The sequence below is a fragment of the Belonocnema kinseyi genome, chromosome 7 (assembly GCF_010883055.1).
Source record: "Belonocnema kinseyi isolate 2016_QV_RU_SX_M_011 chromosome 7, B_treatae_v1, whole genome shotgun sequence".
NCBI lineage: Eukaryota > Metazoa > Arthropoda > Insecta > Hymenoptera > Cynipidae > Belonocnema > Belonocnema kinseyi.
In genome coordinates this window covers 91692335-91707320 of record NC_046663.1, presented here as the reverse complement: position 1 = coordinate 91707320, position 14986 = coordinate 91692335, and the positions used below count along the sequence as shown (strand labels likewise).

At 29.0% G+C, this 14986-nt stretch overlaps 1 protein-coding gene across 5 annotated transcripts in view; it reads right to left on the bottom strand.

The window, feature by feature from the left end:
* LOC117177537 (epidermal growth factor receptor substrate 15-like 1) overlaps positions 1 to 14986 on the bottom strand; it is a 37690-nt gene continuing 22704 nt past the window's right edge. For 2 of the 5 annotated variants that reach the window (XM_033368318.1, XM_033368320.1), the window contains 7 exons: positions 11934 to 12179; positions 11601 to 11663; positions 7617 to 7963; positions 7356 to 7536; positions 4275 to 4382; positions 3820 to 4140; positions 1 to 1489 (listed from right to left, as the gene is read on the bottom strand). In XM_033368318.1, coding sequence (XP_033224209.1) covers positions 776 to 1489; positions 3820 to 4140; positions 4275 to 4382; positions 7356 to 7536; positions 7617 to 7963; positions 11601 to 11663; positions 11934 to 12179 — 1980 coding nt within the window. In that variant the 3' untranslated portion in view covers positions 1 to 775. Of the gene's footprint in view, positions 1528 to 2847; positions 3384 to 3819; positions 4141 to 4274; positions 4383 to 7355; positions 7537 to 7616; positions 7964 to 11600; positions 11664 to 11933; positions 12180 to 14986 lie in introns of those variants that run through there. The other 3 variants (XM_033368322.1, XM_033368321.1, XM_033368319.1) reach the window with 3 other exon arrangements.

The following is a 14986-nucleotide window of genomic DNA, read 5'->3' as shown; positions in this document are numbered from 1 at the left end:
TTTTAATCAATCATTTTTCACTTCTCAATGATACTGGGATTCGTCAGGTTGGCTCGCCCAACATTATTGTCCATCCACTGAACAACTGCCACCAAAACTTTCCGTTAATCTTTATAGACTCGCGAGTCGCTATGTCTTCTAGAAACACGAACTTTGTAATACTTTATCGTTCGTGGAAACCTTACTTTTTAAGTTGCGCTCGGTCTTTTAAAAACAAAAACAAACAAAAAAAAAAGAGAGAAAAGAAAACACTTGGATACTGTTCCATAAACTTGAGTGATTCCTTAAGAACTTGTGGAATTTCGAAGCTAAAATTTTCTGAAATTAAACTTAAAGCGTTGAAATATAAAAATTTTCTCCAATCTCGAAAGCGTCCCTTGTCAACGAATCTTCAAGCCTCCAAACTCCAAATTCCAGACACACACACATATCCCAATGATTAGCTTCATTCATCAAAACTTCAGATAAAGAATAGAAAACGAAAAAAGAAATACAAAATCTGTCAATTTGTTGCTTTAGTCCTAAACTAGAATCGTTGATCGATCATACTTTTACATGGCATGTGCACTCTATTGTGTAGAGTCGTATTGAGTATATTTCGTTACTCTTAAAACTAGATCAACTGAGCTTGCACTTTTCAACTCTTTAAAGCGACGAAATTAATAAGTGCAGTTCCCAAAACTTGCGTCCGTGTAAAAATACCTCTTGTATTTTCTCTTTGTTTTTGGGTGATAATGTACATAGAGTCTGCCGTTAAAGTTCAACTTCTCTGGACTTAACTTTTCTTCGATTTTACAGCTTCAATTTTGCTCCTCTCCAAAGCCATTTGCAGCTCAGCATCTTCCCGCGCTTTCATTCTGCGTCTCTCCTCTTCGGCAATAATGCTCTGCTGTTCAGCCCAGGCGATTTGCTCTTCTTCCGTCGGATTTAGAGCTCTACTGTTCCCATTCCAAGATTTATTATTAGCATTTTTATTCTTCTTCTCACTAGCGCCAAGGACTAATTTATCTCTGAATGAAAGATTCGACTTTTTCGCCGATTTTGTCTCGTTTTTGGTTGCGAATGTTTCATCAATGTTGCTCAGTTTCGTTGGTTTCGATCGTCCTGTCGTGAATGTAAAATCGTTCCGATTTGAGTCAGAAAAGGCCTTTCCAAAATCAGCCTCGAATTTCGATGTGTTTCTGTCGCTCTTCGTTTTTGGCGAGGGCAACGTTTTCGAGAAATCCGAATCAAAGGCCCTGACAAATGTGTCCTTGGAGGAGAATGAATTTTCATCGAAACCGAATGCATCGAGTTTACTGGTGTTGCTGATGGTGGTTTTGTTTGCATTTGAGTCGCTGGTGTCGTCGGCGAAGGGATCTATGTTGAAAGGATCTTCATAGCGGTAGTCCTTGAACGGGTCTTCCGTAAAATCTGGCAGTTTGGGAGTCGATGATGTCCGTGTCCTGCTCAGTCTCTGTGGCCCCAATCGGCTGGGAACTGGTTCCGGCTGAAGCAGTTTTTGTCACGAGTCAGTTTTTTGGTTTACTGAAAAGTTAAGAAAAACACGGCAAAGACCGCTCGTTATCATCTGGCCCTCAGGACTGCCTCTGAAATATGCTGCAATGCATACACACCTAATATTACTGCCAGGGTTGTTCCTCAGTTTTATTTTATTTTTTTTATTTTTTTTTATACAAGGTGTCTTTTCAAATCTTGGGAAAAAATTATCTGACAATTTCAGGTTTTTCCAGATAATCTCAGATTTTTCCAGGTATAGTTAACCGGAATAGTTAAATTTTCAGTAATAAAAATTGTCGGCAAAAAAAACGAATTTTCAACCAGAAAGATGAATTTTGAATTCAAATGATGAATCTTCAAACAAAAAATTAATTTTTAATGAAAGAATTTAACTTTCAACCAAGTAATCAAATTTGTATTCCAAAAAAGATGAATCCTCAACGGCAAATAGACATAAAAAATTGCGAACAAACTGTTGAATTTTTAAGCAAAAAGATGATTTTTCAAACAAGAAGATTAATTTTATACCATTAAAGAACGAATTTTGAACCAGAAACTTAAATATAATAATATACAGCTACTTTTACGAATGAAGAATCATTGTTATTCAAATTTAGATTGCAACTTAAACAAATTAAGTAAGTTTTCGAAAAAATTCCCCGACTTAAAAAAAATCCCTGATATTTCCCGGTTTTTCCAGACATATGAAAATTCCCTGACAATTCTAGGTTTTCTAGGTAGGGTAGACTCCCCGTTTTAGAGAATTTGTAATAAATGACGAAAGGAAATTCCTCGGTTTTTATACTGTTTTTTGTTTCTAGACATTTAACGAGTGTTTGTTTCCTAAAATAAAGACACGAGGCTTTAAAAACTATGAGATTCTAACAAATATCAATATGAAATTTTAACAAATTTATAATTTTAGAAACTTCTAATTCTAAGACTTCCAATTAAACAAATTTTGATAGCGTGCGATTTTTATAACGGAACGGTTTTATTATATTCTGAAAATTTAGAAACAATTTCAATTTTAAAGTATGCAAATTGTTATCTTTATATTTAAAAATACCGATATTTTAAAGCCGTTAAATTCAAAAGCAGCCAATTTACAACGTTTGAATTCACAAATAATAGAATTTTGAAAAGTCCCGACTTTAAATGCTTTCAATTTAAAAAAATCAAAATTGAAACTAGAAATTTTAGTTTTTCGAGTTTAACGTCTCTATTTTCTTTCTTTTTTTTTAATTGAAACTTTGGTAGTTGAAATCAATAAAAAAAAGTCTTCGAGTTTAAGTTGGCTAGTTCCAAGTTTTAGAATTTGAATGTAATAAAATTTAAAAGCCTCCGAATGTATAAGCTCGCCTTGAAACTTTTATTTTTTATTCTTATATCTTGTGAAATCCAGAAGCTTCTTATTTTCCAAGCATCTGACTTGAAGCTTTTGAAATTAAACGAGACTGCACTTTTGAAGCCTTTAAAATCTAAAAATTAAAATTGCTATTAAGTTAAGGATATGAATTTCAAAGCCTTCAAATTTGATAAAAAAATTAAAGGTCATGCCATTCAAAGCCAATAGATTTTAAAGCCTTTGAATTCAAAATCTTAGAACTAATTATGTTTATTTTACTGATTCTTCAATAAAATTAACACTTTGACTTGTATCTTTGGAACAACCCTTAACAATTCCCAGAATGCCATTAGACAATGAAGGTCCTTTTATAATTTTATCACTCTATTAAATCACAGCATTTTAGGAAATCACAACAGTGAACAACAACAAAAAACTGCACAAATATACCAAGTACACTAAAGAAATTAATCGTGTTGGCTGCATGCTCCAGGAGTCAAATCAGTGGAAAAACTGAAAATCGAACGGCTTCTACCTAAATGTAAAATAAAGGATGAGTAAGTTATCTAGAACAAAATATAATCTATAATCCCTCGAAACGTTGGAAAACTAATTTAAAAAAAAAAATAAATACAGGCGCCTGAACGCTCGAATAAAATGCAGTATATTTACATGCAGTGCACAAAATAAAATCAAAATAGTTTCCAACGTTTCAACAGAACGATGATGTAATAACAAATAATATAATAAATAAACACAAGGAAAATAATATTCTCAAGCATCATTAAATAAAAATTATTAGCTATTCATTTTGATGATTTTGGAATAAAGAATTTGGTTGTGAGAGGAAAAAGGACACGATTGGTGGGATTAATAGACACTTGACCAAATATACAAATAAAACATCTTGTGAATCACAAAATCATAAATTGTATGCGACATAGATTGTAAACTTATGTTAGTATCCTTACCTTGGGATCAAAGTTGGCGAAATCAGCGAATCCAGTTCCAAAGCTGTTTCCATTGTTATTATCCATTACTGGTTGTTGAGCAGCAAAGGGATCAGAGACTGGGTTTGCAAATAAATCGGGCGTTGGTGACGGAACTGGAGGAGCAGGAGCTGCTCGCAGAGGTCCGGTAGGTCCTGCAGGCCCTGAAGAAGGACGTGGAGGCGCTGGCCTTGGAGGCGGTTGCTTCGCTTTTTTAGGCGGAAGAGCTGGACTAGGGCTTTCAGGCCGCGTGGGCGCATGAAGATTTGCAAAGGGATCATCTCCAAAGGGATCCTTAGATATCTGAAAATCGAGACACTTATTGTTAAATATAAAATTGGAATGGCAATTAATCACTGCACCAACAACTATTTTGCCAGTCTAAAAAAGACTTGATTTTATAATTAAGATATAAATGCATTTTTAACACGACTTACGCCCACTGGTTTTCTGGCAGCTCCTTTGTCACCAAACGGATCGAAAGGATCTTGTTTTGTAGCACCGGGATGATCAAATGACGCGAAGGAATCATTTCCGAAACCACTCTGAGAAGAATACATGAACATAAATAAGTAAATAAAAGTAGAAAAAACACGTCAAAATCAGGGTTGCTACAAAATCAGGGTGGCCGTTTTAATCAAAGAAAAAAATTCCCGGGTTTTCCCGGTTTACAAACAATGTTCACGGTCAATATAATTGAAATGAGAATAAAAATGAAATTCTAAAGCCAACATTTTTTTCTATAAGAAGTATACAAAAACTGACCTGAAATTAAAAGGTTTCAAATTGAAACTCTTGAATTTTAAACTTTAAAATTTTCTTTACATTTTTTATTACAATTTTTTTATTCAAATGCTCAATAATTTACACGAATAAAATGGAAGCTACTAACTCCTTTCAACTCAAAATTTTAAAATTAAATACAGTTAAACTGTGAAATAAAAAGTTTTAAAATTTTATAAATAACAGAATTCAAAGATTCAGATTCAGTTCCAAAAATATAAATCCACGTTATGATTTTCACTACTCTAAATTAAAATATCAATCAATGAATTTTAAAATTGTCAAAATTATATCATCTTAAGAAATTTTAAGCTCGAAACATTAAAAATTGAACGATTACATTTTTTCTAAACTAAACACTTCGTACATTAAGGCTGAAGTAGGTGTAAAACTTCTCTGTAGCAACCAAGACTCAATAAATCTTAATCTAATCACTTCGTAAATTAAAAGTTAAATTATTTTTATTTTAAACAGTTTAGAAATCCTTCAAATGCTGCGAAATTTTATTTTAAAATATTAAAACATTAAATAGTTTTTTTTACATTTTTTCCAATTTAAAATTTTTTATTTTTTCAGGACTTCTAAACATTTTTTAAATATTTCAAATTTTTCCCAATACATATTTTTTTAAATCCTGCCAAATAAAATATTCGCTTAAAATTAATTTTTTAAAAATAAAAAATCAATCCCAATTTTCCTAGGAAGTGCTGTTTATTCTTCTGAATAATTCCAAATTCTTAAAAAACTTCTAAATTTTTTGTTTGAAATCTGGCAAAATCTAATCTAAATATCTCTTCAACTTACTAGAATTTTTGCTCAGAACAATCGATGTTCAATTGTTATTTATACACGAAAATTCAACAATTTGACTTACAAATTAAAATGTTCAAAATAGAACCATTTAAATTTGTAACGTTTAAACTTTAGTTCTTTTGTTTAGTTTTGAATATTTGATTTATAATCACTGATCTTAAATGAACAGTCACATATTTATAAAAATTAATAAAATTGTTCTTATTCTTAATTAAAAATTTTCAACTTGAATTGTTTAAAAATGAATTCTTATAGACTAAAATAATTTTTTTAATTTAATAAAAGCCTCTAATTATTATATATATATATATATATATATATATATTCACCTTTTAAATCTTAAAGTACAATTCAGTTTCAAAAAGCATTAATTAATTTATATACACAGTTGATCAATTAAGCATGTTTTTCAACAAAAATCTTTAATTTTCAAAGCTTCTATTTTTAATTTTATGTCTTTAAAACTGCATTTAAAAACTCTTTGAATTAAAATGTACGCTTAAAAATTTTAAATCTAAAGTGAAAATGGTGAAAGTAAAAGATTTTCGGATTATGCATTCCAAGCGTAACAATTACAATAATTATTTAAAAAATGGTTAAAATTAAAGTTGGAAAGATTTTTGTCTATAAAATTGTAAGATTCCCTTAACTTAAGGAATACACACGTATAATACGTACATTTTGAGTTTTCAAAATAAAAATAAATATTTTGAACAACAAAGAAATAATGATATTTTCAGATAAAAGATTTAGTTTTCAACTAAGAGTTGATATTTCCACCCAAAAATATTTTAATCTTCAATCAATAGCAGTTCAATTAAACTGAAAAAAAATTTCAACAAAAATAGACGAATTAAAAAAAATACGAATTTTCAACCAAGAAAGATTTTTAGTCAATGAAGAAAAAAATCTTATCTCAAATGTTCAATTTTTAAGCCAAAGAGATGAATTTTTTGAAAAATTTGAGTTTTTAACCCGAAAATATGAATGTTTAACACGAAAGTTGAATTTTAAACTCAAAAAATATAAAATGTCTACCAAAACAATTGACTTTTCAATTAAAGAAGATCTATTTCAAACTTTCCAGAAAATTGTTAAATTTTTAACCCAAAAGATGAAATTTCTAGTAAAAAAAGACAAATTTTAGACAAAATAGATGAATTTTCAATTAAAAATTATCAATATACCAGCAAAATTAGAATAGTTAAAATATTAGACAAATGATTTATCAATAAAAAAAACCCGATTTTTCAACAAAATAGTTACATTTATAATAAAAGAAATGAATTTTCAACAAAATAGTTGAATTTTCACCTAAACGAGATAAATGTTTAAATGGAAATAGAATGGGTAAATATTTAGTAAAAAAAATGGATTTTCAACAAAATAAAATAAATTTTTAACCAAATAGATTAAATTTAAATTAAAAAGATACATTTTTGACAAAAATGGAATATTTAAAATTTCAACAAAAAGTAATAATTTTGAACCAAACCAAATGCAATTTTTACCGAAACAGATATATTTTCTACTGAAGAAGCTACATTTGCGATCAAACATGGAATAGTTAAATTAAATTCAGTTAAATCCAGATTAATTAATTTCCAATAAAAAAATATACATTTCCAAAAAATAGTTAAATTAATAAAAAAAAAATTGTTTTTAACTGAATTCTCAAACGAAACGAATGCAATTTCTACTAAAATAGATGAATTTTCAACTGAAGAAGATAGGTTTGTAATCAAACATGAAAAATGTAACAGTTGATATTTCAATAAAAAAGCTTTAATTTTAAACCAAAAACAGTTGAATTCAACACATAAAAAATGACTTTTTCTGACTAGTTATAAATTCCCTGACCTGTAACAACCCTGTTCTATTGATGTGAATCACTGAAAAAAAAAAGTTAAAAACATTCTTACATTCGCTCCATCAGATGGAAAAGCACTTCCGGTGAATGGATCTGCAAATTCAAAGGAATCTTTAGCCTTGTTAGACGCGAAAGGATCTGCGCCAAAAGCTTCCGCATTGCCATTTGTATTTGAGAACGCATCCTCTTCATTATTTACGCCATTTATTTGTGCAGACTTTCGTCTTTCTTCTCTGTAGAGAAATTAAATAAAAATATTAGAAAGAGAGAATAAAGAAAGTAAAAAATTGCCATTAATAATAGAAATACTGACTCTATCAAGTCCTCAATTTCAGGTTTATAATGTAGACTAGTATCCGAAACTATATTCACATCCCCAGCTGCAAGGGCGGAATCATAAAGGGCGATTGCATCGCTCATTTGCCTTTGCTGTTCCTCCAGATGAGTAATTTTTAATTTAGCTTGGCTAATTTGGATTTGCTTCTCCTGCAATTTTTTTGTTAATTCATTTAAGTGGTCCCTGCTTTTCGTTTGCTGCGATTCCAATTGCTGCTCTTCCTGTTTTAAGCCCTCCAGTTCCTGTCGTTTTAGGTTTAATTCTTCTTCTTGAGAACGCAAGACAGTTTCCTGCTCTTCTGCCTGTTGTCGCAATTTATCCACCTATTTAATTATTAATTTATCTTTAAAAAAACACTTAACAAACCATTCGTGACTTGGATTATATTTATTTAAAATTAAGTACGCTGCTAAGTTATTTTTAGAAAAGAAAAATTAATTACACTGTTGATGAATAAAGTCTGCAATATTGAAATTCAAATGGTTAATTTTATTGTATTATTTGTCGTATTGTTTATTGTATTGCACTGTATAACTGTAACTCATTCATTGTGACGTTTCGGAAGGAAAGGGTCCAATTTATCGCAAGAGTTGCATTTAGGTTAAAAAAAGAGTCGCCGTAGCACTTTTAAAATTGGTACTTCGAAAACCTGGTTTTAGAAAAAAATATAAAACGCTACAGTTTTTAAGCTCAACAGGTGAATGTTATAGATAAAAGTTTACTTTTAACCCCGAAAAGATTAATTAATTAATTAATTAATTAATTAATAAAGGGTCCAATTTATCGCAAGAGTTGCATTTAGGTTAAGAAAGAGTCGCCGTAGAACTTTTAAAATTGGTACTTCGAAAACCTGGTTTTAGAAAAAAATATAAAACGCTACAGTTTTTAAACTCAACTGATGAATGTTATAGAAAAAAGTTTACTTTTAAACCCGAAAAAAATAATTTTCAACTAAGAAAGATGAAGTTTTAACCAAGAAAGATAATTATCAAATCAAGTAGTTTATTTTTTAACAAACAAACAAATTAATTAATTAATTAATTAGAGACCAAACATTTAGCTATACAAACGAATAGTTAAACTTTCGAGCAAAAGAAGCGTATTTTTGAAGCAAATACTTGAATCACGAAGGAATAATAAGGAGACCCAACTGCCAGTGGGAAGCCATCTGAAACTGGCAAATAGAAACATTACCGTAAGTGATTCGCACATTACAGGAAGATCTTAGATTTGAGTGCGCAGGTGCGCAGTTGTCATCTTCCTATACATGGAAAAGTGTGCGAGTGAGAAAGTTTGTCAAATTGACGTAAGTTAGAGAAAAATAAGATAAAAAAATAAAGGTTAATTTTCTAAATCATTTCTATTAAAATTAAATGACAGGTAAAACAATAAAATATATTAGAGGTTTATTGTACTTACAGTGAAGACTTTAAAAAAACGAAGTGTATTTGCCTTCTTCGGCGTGTAACTTCGTCCACAACCCGGAACTTGACACCTCATGGCTCAGAACACATTTTTCTGACACTTGTATCAAAACAAACAAACAGAACCTCTCAACTTACGTCAATTTGACAAACTTTCTCACTCGCAAACTTTTCCATGTTTAGGAAGAGGACAACTGCGCACCTGCGCACTCAAATCTAAGATCTTCCTGTAATGTGCGTATCACTTACGGTAATGTTTCTATTGCCAAGTGGGGGAACGGAGTTAGGTCTCCTTATTATTCCTTCGTGACTTGAATATTCAACCTTCAAAGACGAATTTGCAACCAGATAATCGAAGTTTTGAACAAAAAGAATTAATTTCAATCACAGACAACTCCATTTGAACCAAATAGTCGAATCTTCAAGCCAATAAAGATGATTCTTCAACTAATAAAATTAATTTTTTAACAAAGTAGTTCAAAGCTCAGCGAACTAGTTGAATTATCAATAAAAAAACATGAATTTTCAATAAGAAATTTAGAAATTGAATTGTAAAGGCGATCAATTTTTAATCAAAAGTAGAATAATTATACTTTCATAAAAAAAAAAGATATTCATTTTAAAAAAAAGAACAAAAACGAATTTTCAATTAAATAATTCAATCTTCAAAATTAATTTTCAGATAAAAAAAAAAATAAATAGAAATTCCAACATAATAGTTTAAACATCAACTAAATAGTGGAATTTTTAAGTAAAAGTGGTGAATTCCGAACGAAAAATAGTGGACTCTTCAATTAAAAAGAATTAACTTTGATCGAAAGATAGTTGGATTTTCTTATTGGGTTTTATTGATTCAACTCGCATTTAAGTGGAAAAACGAAAAAAGGGGTATTTTATTGAAAGCAGGGGAAAAAGAGGAATTATAAAAAAAAAACGAAAAAGATAAAAATAGAGGAAAGAGTGTAAAGTCTGTGCCTAAAATTTAGATGCTTGTAAAATAATATCACTGATTAAATTTTTTCAAGAATTTCAAGAAATTCTTATTCTCATTTATATTTTCCAGGTGTGACGTCATATCGAAAAAGTGGGCGGTTTCCATTGCGAAACGTCAACAAAATTCTGTATCTTGAAAAATCAGGGTGTCCAGCGATTCTTAAGAACGAAATTCAAGGTCTTTCAAGGTTTTCCAAGCCAAGAAGTATAAATAAACAAATTCTTAATTTTTTGCGAACATAAGTCATATTTTAAATCTCTGAAATCTTTGTGAAATCCTTGTGAATTCTTGAAATATTTTAGAATCTTTTTACTTTTGGCAAAATATCTGAAATCTTTAAAATTCTTGAAATCTGAAATCTGTGAAATTTTAAGAAATTTGGATATCTGTGAAATATTTGCGAAATGTTTCTTTAATATTTGTTCTTTAATTTTTGCTCATTTAAAATATTTTGAAATCTTCTCAAATTTGTTGAAAACTTTTAAAATAGTTTATTATTTTTGAAATATTTGTGAAATCTTTTGTATTCGTTTGATGTAATGTAACCTTTTTAAAATCTTTATGAAATTTTTATGAAATCTTGTAAATATTTGTGAAATATTTTGTATAATTTGCGACATTTAAAATATTTTTAATCTGCATACAATCTTTTGAAATCTTAGGAATCTTTAAAATCTTTGTAAGTGTTCAAAATCTTTGTCGAATCTTTGAAATCTGGTGCACATGTCTCTTTTAAATCCTTGAAATCCTTGCAATCTTTATGCAATACTCGAAATATTTGGGAGTTTTGTGAAATCTTTTGAAATATTTGTGCAATTTTTCTTCAATCTTTTTAATTTTTTAAATCACAAAATTATTTGGAATCTTTTCAATACTTCGAAATATTATAAAATCTTTAAAACAATTTTTCAAATCTTTGAAATCTTTGTGAAATGTTAAAAATCCTTTGAAATATTTTTAAATCTTTGAAATATTTTGAAAAATCCGTTATATGGCCATGGCTCATTCTAATTATGAAATTGAATTAACATCGACATTTTTTAATAATAATTTTTATAATTTGTATGTTAATATCACGAAAAAATGTTTACTTTAACATTCTAAATTAGCGGAGATAAAACTAAGTACTCATAGCATTATTCACAATATTAAAGTCATTTAATTTTAATTTATAAAATAATTGGCAATGTCTACAAAAATGCCTAGAAATCTCTTTATTTATTGTGTAATGATGAAAAGAAAAACAATATCTTGAAATAAGAAATTTAATTCAAGGTCCTCCTGAAAAATTCAAGGATATTTTTCCAGGATTTCAAGGTTAAACAAGAATTCAAGAAGAATTCCAGATTTTCAAGGTTTTCAAGATCGCCGGACATCCTGAAAATTCAAATCTAAAACGATGCCACATTCTGCATTCATGATTTATTTAATCTCTCATGCGCATGAAGCGGTAATTGCATTAGCATAGCCACTCCTAGAGTACGAATAACAGAGGAGAGAAACTTGTATTCAATTATTCAATAATCGTGAATTTTCATGTACCTTTTGTTGTTCCTCCCGTATCTCGATCTCGATATCACTCAACTCTCTATCTACCTCAGCCCTCTACAAACCAAACATAACAAACAAAACGAAGATAACAAAAAGAAGTAATAAAAAGAAAATGGGATAAAATAAAAATTGAACTAAATCAGGTTTAAATAAAAGAAAACCTGTAATCAAGGATAATCAACTAAAACAACCTTAAAATGGGCTATCCTTCTTGCAATCATGCAGAACATTGATAGCACATTATTTTATGTATCTGCTTTGCAAAAGCCTCGCTGCACGTGTGGCAAGCAAGCTGAAAAAATCAGTTAAATCTGTATACTTTACCTGAACCTTTAAATCGTTTAATCTTTTTTGCGCCTCGCCCTTTTGGTTTTCTAGTTGCCTTAAAGTGGCAGCTAATGTGTCAAGTTCACTTTGGAGACTTTTTATTTCTCCATTCTTTATCTTGATGTCCGCTTCTTTTTGTGCAATGTCTTGCTCCATTGTGTGTCTTTCACGCGCTAATTCAGCAATGTCTTTACTGATCATGTCCAATTCGGGATTTGAGTAACCGGAAATATTGTTGTTCTCCTGAAAAAAAATCAATAAAGTTAAGGTTTTCAATAATTTCATAAATCTAATATTTATATCATAAATAATTCTTTTGAAAATTGTCTCCTAATAGATTTCGCAATCACAATGCCATCGATCTTATTCTTTTCTCAACACTCATCTGCTTCAAGTTGCTCAATTTTTTTGCATTTTCTATCTCAGCCAAGTTCTTCTTCCGCAGTTTATCTGTGATTGAAATCAAATCTGATATTTAGATTATATTTATTCTCTCAAATTTACAGATTTCAGCCCCCACAGCCCCTATGGCAGGGGTCTCCAAAGATAGATCCTGTATCTACTAGCGATCCTAGACCAATAGGTCGGATCTACTCAGTTTTGACCCAGAACTGTCGAAACCCTTTACCTTACTTTTTGCCGCTGGGAACCCTTAAACTTGAGACCCTCATTTCTATTCAAAACTTCACGCTAAAATTGAGAATTATAAAATAAAATAATGAATGTTTAGTTTTTGCAACTTTAATATTGTTAAATAAAATATTCAATGCAATTGTAATTTTTTACTCACAATTTAAATTCCCTAAAAATTGCTTTGTTTATAAATAATGTGAAATTTAATTTTCAAATTAAATTAAAAAGTAGTAATAAATTCCCGTCTCCTTGAGTTTCTACTACCTGATATTAAAAACATAATTTTAAAATCCATGATCACAAATTTTTAACTATTAAAAGTTTACAAATTGTTAAATGGACTTAAATAATTGATGATATTATTACAATTAATAGATAACAAAAAATTTACAATTTTTTCTTTCTGTTAATACCAATGAAAAGAATTTTTTCCTTTCGGTTGCGATAGCGTTTTTCAAAACTTTTCTATTAAAAATTAAAAATTACTTTTTATTTAAAAATTGTTTTCGAAAAATTAAAATTTAAAGGTTTATAATTAAAAAAATTTTGTTCTGAAATAATTTTATTTATAGATTCTCGATTTGAAAAAAAACTTAAATTTTGAACGACTTGAATTTATTGTTGGCCACTTATTTTTATTATTATTAGTATTTTTTAAATTATTTAGTATTGTTAATCTCGGAAACATTTATTTGTGAACATTTATCGGCCGTTCTTAGTTTAAATACTTTAAATAAAATACTGTGTATTTCAAGCTCTGTCAAGTTATACCAGAAAAAGGGTTCTCCGAGCCCTTCCACCTGGGATTTTTATTCAAAAGGGTCATAAATATCCTCTTAGTTTCTCGTTGAAAAAAATTGGTAGATCTTGAAAAAGCCCGAGCGATCCTGGATCACGATACACCTGTGGATTGTGGAGACCCCTGCCCTATGTGATAAAATAAAGGGACCAAAGGGTACTTTTGGCATGCTCATAGGATATAAAACAATTCGAGTTATATTAAAGTGAACTGGAAAAAAATTTAATAAAAAAAATGCCGTTGATTTCCGTAAAATGGGAATGAATTTAAAGGAATTTAAGGTAAACGAGAAGAATTCGATGAATTTCATGAAAATTCAAGGTGAATTTAATCAAAATTCAAACAAATTAAAAAAAATTTAATGGAATTCAAAAGAATTTGATGAAATGTCTAAGAGTTCAAGGTGAGGTTAAAAAACTACCGTTTCAATTAAGTAAAAACTATTAAAACTTTTTTTTTAAACCACTGAATTGAGTAGAATTGAGTAAATTTAAAAGAATTCAAGGGAATTAAAAACATTCAAGAGAATTCCAAAGAATTTAACAAATTTAGGGTAAATTAATAAGAATTAGGGTGAATTATAAAAAAATAATTTCTTATACAAAAAAAAACGACTGATGACTAAAAAACAATTTAAGTTAAATTCAGATGAATTCGAAAAAATTGTTTAAATGAAAAAATCCATTTATTTCAGTGAAATTTGAGTGAATGTAGAGGAATTATAGAGAAAAGAGAAGAATTCTATCAAATTCTGAAGATATCAAATTATTTGGAAAACGATCAAGTTTATTAAAAAAAAACTGTTTAAAAATCCACTGCATTGATAGGAATGAGTGAATTTAAAAGAATTCAAAAGGATTTCAAAGAATTCATGATAAATTAATAAGAATTATAATCGGAATCTATCAAAATATTATAAAATTCCGAGAAATTACATGAAATCTGATGATCCTTCTTGGAATCCTGGTAAATGTATTAAAATGCCTGGAGTGCTTTTAAAATCCGTTAAAAACATCGAAATCTATGGAAATTCTAGGAAATTCTTCACAACCACATGCAAATTTGTCAAATTCCTTTAAATTATGAAAACTCTGAGAAATCCCTTGAAACTTTTTAAATCTCTTGAAAATGCCTTAGAATCTTTTAAAATATCCTAAAATATTTCCGGCTTATAAAATATTAAAAATTCTTTGACATCTTTTGATATTCTTTGAAATTTTTTAAAGGTCTTGAAAATGCCAAGGAATTTGAAAAAAATACTTTAAAATATTTCAAATACTTCGATCATTTCATCAATTGGCTCAAATCTCGTGAATATTATCTATCCTAAATCTTTATCCTAAATATTTCAAACGCTTGAAAATCACTTCAAATAAATAAAATTAATAAAAAATTCCTTGGAATCTTTTGAAATTCCCTAAAATATTCCAAATTAAAAGCTCTTGAAAACAGTAACTTTGCGGCAGCCCTGATCATTTTTTGCATTTACTTACAATAAATTCTCTGATTTGCTACTTTTTTCCAAATTCCTGACTCTTGGCCGCTTTGATCATTTCATAAATTTTTTAAAAGATCTATTAAGCGGAAAATAGGATACTATAGGTACCAAATCTTAAAA